This window comes from Nanorana parkeri, unplaced genomic scaffold, assembly GCF_000935625.1.
Source record: "Nanorana parkeri isolate BGI_ZX_2015 unplaced genomic scaffold, ASM93562v1 scaffold36, whole genome shotgun sequence".
Lineage (NCBI taxonomy): Eukaryota > Metazoa > Chordata > Amphibia > Anura > Dicroglossidae > Nanorana > Nanorana parkeri.
Genome location: NW_017306304.1, coordinates 2,413,904 through 2,420,892, shown reverse-complemented (window position 1 = coordinate 2,420,892; position 6,989 = coordinate 2,413,904). Strand labels below are relative to the sequence as shown.

Below are 6,989 nucleotides of genomic sequence, written 5' to 3'. Positions count from 1 at the left end.
GCAGTGTATTAAATGTGTGCGGGGGGCTTGGAAGGGGGGGTGAAGTGTATTATGTGTGTGTGGGGGGGAGGGAGTGTATTATGTGTGCAGGGGAATTGGAATGGGGGGGAGTCCCCTATATTTCAGGTGCGATTAGGGATTCCTGTGTCACAAACTTGCTTTTTTTCTGCAGCAGGAATCCCTACTCTGGCGTTTACATGCAGCAACTGTCACCCATTTAAGTTAATGATCAGGTCACAGCCGCTGCATGTACACGCCTGCATACCGCATGTAACTGTATGTGATATGATTACATGCAGTTACAAAAACAATCACTATCCCTGGATAAACAATCGTGTATCCAGGGAGAGTGATTGATTCCTAACTGCATGTAATCCTTTCACATATGATTACATGCGGTATGTAGGTGTTTACATGCGGCAGCTGTCACCTGATCATTAATTTGAATCGGTGACAGTTGCCTCTTGTAACATGTAAAGACATTAAAACTGGTACGTATATAGCAGCGGCCCCCACGGGACTAAAAAATGTGTCCAGTGGCCCCCGACTAAATTGAGTTTGAGACCCCTGCTCTAAAGGATTTTACAGAGCTCCCCAACACCCAAATCACAACACTTTATAGGTGAATTAAAATACAAAACGAGAACAAATGAATCAAGAATAAGTATGTAATGTGTAACAAAAGTGTCCTAAAAATTCCATAACAGTCCAACAGTATGGTTATTAGTGCTTATCCACACCACATGAATTGTAAGACCGTTGTGACCATGATGCAACTGCCACAGAATACAGCATGGTCTACAGAACTGCCTATGCACTTACCAATTGGAAGATATTAGATGGAATATATATCACATACACTGCTAATCTTTTTTTCTGTTCTGTTTCTGTAGATTAAGTTACATATAATGGCTAAATCAGAGGCCAGGACTAAGATTCTTTTGTGGACTGGACTGGCAATTCTGTCTACACAGGGAGGAGCTTTAGGCTATCTCACCTGGTGGGTTTACTCCTGGGATATCATGGAGCCTGTTACATATTTCCTTACATATGGAAATGCCATTGCCTTCGGTGCATACTACATTCTAACCAACATGGTGAGTAGAATGCTTAAAGAACTGACCTGGTGTAATAGTATGATACAGTTCAAAGGTTTATGACTTTCACACTCCATAGATCAGGTTTGAATGCTCTGATTACACTAATTTGGTATAGTTATTGGGGTTTGCATAGATAGGTGCTCAGGGAGCACTCAAGATCCATTTGCAAAGTTTAAGACTGCTTTGGGGTTTTCCTAAAGCCCATCACCAGGCAAACCAAAACATCCCTTGCAGTGGGGCTACCCCCTCAAGGGTAAGTGCTTCCTTTTGGCTATGCACCTTTACTTACCTCATCCCTATTCCTGCTGGCTCCCTCAGAGATGCTAGACCAGTCCTCACACACTTGCCCCTGGAGGAGGAGAAGAGGAGAACAGCGCTGACTGCTGGTGGAGTGGGCGATTAGGTAAGTAAAAATCCTTTATACAGGTCTCCCAGGCATAAACAAGCACTTAACTCTTGAAATGCGGGGATAGCCCCACATCAAGGGTACTTTTTTGGTTTGCCCAAAGGTTTGCAGAGAGTATTTAAACCTAATGGCCAGCATTGCTATCATGTTCAAAGGCACCGTTGAACATAGTTTCATGCCAGTTGTTAGGAATTGTCCAGTTCAGCATGAACATGGGCACTCTACTTGCAATGATCGGTTATCTGTAGAAGCAGTGATAGAAAGCTTCAGTTTATTGAAAAGGAGTCTGGAACAAGTGGGCCTACGTTGCCTAGTGTCAAACGGCCTTGAATCCATGTTTCTAAAATGACTGCACTTCATTCACCTTTGTACTGTGTTATTAAAGAATCATTTTGTCTTCTATATACAGGAAATATGAATGCAATCAGGCTAAGATGTGCCATTAATTGCAGTTCAAGTGTGTGTGATGAACAAGAATGTACAAATTAAATAGATATTGCAGTGCCTTAAATACCTTTTACAGAGGCATCTTGACCCCCAATTGGCTTTTCTATATTTTTAGTAAGTGAAACAATAACAGATGGCAAGATAAGAAGACAGAGAGGGGATAAAAGGCAGAAGAAGAGCGAGGATAGAGAGGCTAGGGAAAGAGAAAAGAGGGAACAAGATAACCTTTACATCATCAGTTTGCTATTATTTGGACCAGAAAGGAAAATAGCAGTGCACTGTTTAATTTTTTTTAAGGTCAAATTTTTATATTAATGTTTATTTGTGTGAGGAATAATAGACGCACATGGATATGATTTTATTGTTTCTGCAACATAAAGTGCATGTAAAGTCTTTCATGGTTGGTATGTTGTTGTCATAGAAACACTTGAAATCACCACACTGGTAGAATAACAAGTGTGTGAGGTGCCAAGACACAGTGTACCTCTTCGTTTGCTGGCTGGCTAAAAAAATGCCTCAACAAATACTCCATTTCCAAAAATGTGAGCATAGGCATGCCTCCTGCATACCAAATGGCAATGACTTTGCATAGACCCAGGTCTCTGGTTTGGTAACTGTGCCATCTCCAAAAAGAGTTGACTGAGAATGTGTTTTTGAGTGCTGGTTGTTCCTTAAGTTACCTGTTTTTAGACCCATGCTTAACTCATGTGAGATGGATTCAGCTTAGTATTGGAAACTGAAGCACCACAAATGTTTCAGTTTCTAACTAAAACACATATAGCTATCAAAAATCAACCAATTCAGTAAATGTCTGGCATGGAGGATTTTGGTGTATGGAGCCCTGAGTAACTAGGCCGAAGCTCTGTTTTCCTCTCACCATCACAAACATGCAATTAGGATATTGAGAGGTTAGGCATGTGATGTACTGTATATACAGTATCTCAATGTGAGCCAGCATGTTACAAACCATGCCTATACACATAACAGTTGCCTTAAAGGAATGGACAGAGGTGGGTAGGATAGAGTCGCTGCCTGTTTACTAAGAATTCTGGGTGCTGCAGGACAACCAGTTCTGAACCAGCATTTATTCTCCATCAGGGGTTTGCTAGTCTAGTCTGTCATCCACTAATTAATTGACCCTTTTTTAACTGCAGTTAACCTTACCCCCCAAATTATAATAAATGAAATGATAAAGTTGCTTAACAGTCAGCCACAACAAAACTGGTAACTATGCTATTAACTTGTATATTTGGAATCCAGTACAATACACTTTGTGATATGGATTCATATTGCATATAACCACATTGTAGGCCTAGGTATACTACATCAAGCAGTGGTTGCATGTGCAAAAAAACAAATGCTTCATTTTCTACAAGGAAAAGGAAAACAGTTCAGTCACCAAAAATCTCCCTGAGCCTCATGAGATGCTTCCACTGCTCTGATGAGCTGTTGTGCTTTCTGAGCTGTGCATAGCCATATCTCAGGACTCCGTATGCGTAAGAGGGGGCTTAAAGGAGAACTGTCAGGAGCCACAATGTAGGCTGCCATTGCTGACCTCTCCGTCTGAAAATGATTTTTTTTTTTTGGCCGCCATACTAACCCTCTTACTATTTTGAGCCCGAAACACATATTCAGCTTCGGACTTGGGACTTTTCTCTGACTTACCTAATCTGCATACTTGTTCCAGACCTGTGACTTAGAAAGGATTGAAATCCGCAATTTAGCTTAACTAAGCAACTAGCATTTTCAAAATGCAGTGGCAGCTCGCATAGTTCTCTTTTCACAGGTTTGCTTTAAGTAAGTAATAATGTAACAGACAATACTAAGAAAACTACTTTAGTTACAGAATACACAACTGTAATTGTGTCCAGTAAAACACATTCAATAGGATACAAGAAAGTACTTAGAACACAAGTGCACAATAAAACAAAAGCAGATGGTATCACATATGTACTTAAACTTTTACTTGTGCAGTCTAGGTGAGGCTAATAATGTGAAAACATTAATGTAATTTGATTTCAAATGTAAAACCCATTGTCATCATTTTTTATGGTCTGTTTACTTTTTGTATGAATATATAAACCAATACTGTCTCTCTTTGACAGGACTATGTTTATCCAGATGCAAGAGACCGTGAGTTCCTGCATTTCTTCTACAAAAGAGCCAAGAAGCAGCACTTTGATGTAGACCGATACAATCAGCTGAGGAATCAACTGGCAGAGGTATTGACTTTACCTGGGTGACACTAAGTGGAAGCTGTGAGGCCACTGTAGTATGGGGTATAAATGAGAGTCCCTGGAACCACAATCTAGATACATTGATTACCCTTAGTGTTCAGCTTAATGCTGTTTATGTAAATAGATGGGTTGGGGAGCACTGACGGATGCTGTTAGCCCCACCTATCCCAGGTCTTCTTTTATGTGTATGTTCCTCCTAAATAATATTTGGTCAGCAATCACCTGACTGCCCCTACAGGCATGAGATCGACACCCATCCTGGTGGGATCTGGCAACAGTCATCTCATACTTGGGGGCAGCTTCAGGAACATAAAGTATCTCACAGAAGTGAGTACACCCCTCACATGTTTGTAAATATTTTATGATATCATGTCATGTGACGACACAGAAGAAATGACACTTTGCTACAATGTAAAGTAGTGAGTGTACAGCTTGTATATCAGTGTACATTTGCTACATTTATATAGTGGATTTTTCATTATGAAGAACCAGTTCCTTCTGAACACTCCAGGAGTTAATAAATATTTCCTGATACTAGTGTAAGACCAATTACAAGAAGCTGGCTGTCTTTCCACCTAGTTTACCAGCCTCGGTAACAGTGTAAAAACAGTGGAATGTTAGATGTAAGCAATCCCATGGTCGATTGTAGGTAAATGTAAACCGTAGCAGATGGACCACCCTGCACATTGCAAAAACAAAGCATTTAGAATTTCTTTGCCCTTTCATAAAATGTCAGATTTGTCATGAGGAGGTACAGTTATTGTAACATGGTGGAGGGTGTTTGATCCGGGCATAGCCATCAATCCCGACAGCAACCCTTCGCAGGTATAGTTTTTAAGAAGTTTATATTCCGTCTGTCTGTCTGGACTTGCTCACTATGTATCTCATGTCTGTACATTTGCTGACATTTTAATATATGTTTTTTTCCCCTCCCTAGACGGAAGAAAGTTTAAGACGTCTGCAGAATCCTCTAAAACTCAAGCTTCCAATTGAGCAGCTACAAGAGAAAGAATGACATGGAAAATTTTTATGTAGTTTAGGAAATTCTTTGTGTTTTAAATAATGTTGTAAATTAAACTGGACCTTTTGACCACTACTTTAAGAGATTACAATAAATGATTAATAAAAGGTGTTCCATTTTATCTGTGTAGTCTCTAGCTTTAGACATCTACTGTTATTTGTGTTGAGGCTGTTTTATGGAGCCATATGATGAGGCATAAGAGTGAATACATACAGCATTGCATGTCCTTTACTCTGAGATGGGGCACAAGCATTGCATATCCTTTACTCTGAGATGGGGCACAAGCATTGCATATCCTTTACTCTGAGATGGGGCACAAGCATTGCATATCCTTCCAAAGTGACTTTGCGCCTGTACACAAAGCCAGGTCCTATTAGACATTGTTAGATTAATTTGGTGTGAAGAAAGCGGAGGGGCCTACACTGAGCCCTGATTTCAATGTTGTGGAACACCTTTCAGATGAATTGTGAGCCAGGTCTTCTTGGTCAATATCATTACTTGACTTCACAAGGCTGAGAAATATCAACTCCATATTGATGCCCATGGTTTTGGAATTGGATGTCCAACAAGCTCATATAAGTATAACGGTTGGGTGACCACAAACTTTTGACCAAAACGTCTAGTTAGCCTTTTAAACTTTATCTACAGTATGGAATTTTTGCACCACGTCTAGTCTATTAAATTCAATTGTAATAAATGTTTAACAGGTATTGTTTTTAACATGTAATGTTTTGAATTTCATTTGTCAGGTGTCTATTCGAATTATGTGATATGGTCATGAAGCTCACACTCACAAGAGAGTGCAGAAAACTTATAGCAACCTATTGTTTTATCTGGCAGACACAGTGCTGTAACAACCTGTCTAATATTAGACAATGTTCCATACGTTGGTGGTACACAAAGCTGTTCTTCAGTCAAAGCTTTAAGTGCTCTTTATGAACCAAGCCTGTTTGCTGTTTTCGGATCAGTGAACATGTGGAAAAAATGTGCATGTTAAGCAACAAAACCATTTGTTGCGTGTAAAATATTCTCAGCAACTTTGCGTACTATCGGAAACAACTTCTAGAATCAGTTTTGTTGCAATAGTAATATATTGACAGAATACCCTGTATGCGGGTATATATGCGTAAATGCCAGTACTTGTGCTTACATGTGCATGCTCATGGGCATAAATTCCCGAACATGGATGTTTTGCATTAAATTCACACCCATATGCATGCGTGTGTAAACGCAGCTACCGGCATTTACACGTATTTTATGCTGCACAATCATATATGATAGGGAGCTACCTCCTGAGATCAAACCACATACTGTACTACCGGGACCAGCACTCCCCTAACAGCCCCTTTTTTTTTTTTTACAATAACCAAGGTTATCTTGAGGCTGGAGGAGTATACTGTTTTCTTGAAAATAAATCACTTCTCTACCTAGGGGTTCAAATATGAACAAGTCTAGCATTCCTTTTATCAGACTCCATTACTATAAACTTGATTAGCGGGCACTCTTTTCCCAGTGTGACTAACAATTGTCATTAAGCCTCTTGTTTAAAGTGTACCTGTGCTCATACTGAATGCATTTATTAATGTATTTATATAGCGTTGTACATTTATGCAGTGCTTTGCAGTGCACATTCACATCAGTCCTTGCCCTGAAGGAGTTTATAACCTAAGGTCCCTATCACACAGACACACACCAATTTAGACAAGAGCCAATTAACCTACTATGTCTTTGGAGTGTGGGAAGAGACTGGAGTATACCCACGCAAGCACAGATGGAAC

General features: G+C 39.9%; 1 protein-coding gene across 1 annotated transcript in view; it reads left to right on the top strand.

Annotated features, from left to right (window-relative positions):
* Positions 1-5,313, top strand: part of MCUB (mitochondrial calcium uniporter dominant negative beta subunit) — a 63,042-nt gene extending 57,729 nt beyond the window's left edge. Inside the window, exons 8-10 of the mRNA XM_018569868.1 lie at positions 894-1,097; positions 4,059-4,175; positions 5,128-5,313. Of these exons, the coding sequence (XP_018425370.1) occupies positions 894-1,097; positions 4,059-4,175; positions 5,128-5,205 (399 nt within the window). The 3' untranslated portion in view covers positions 5,206-5,313. The remainder of the gene's footprint in view (positions 1-893; positions 1,098-4,058; positions 4,176-5,127) is intronic.
* Positions 5,314-6,989: the final 1,676 nt, after the last annotated feature.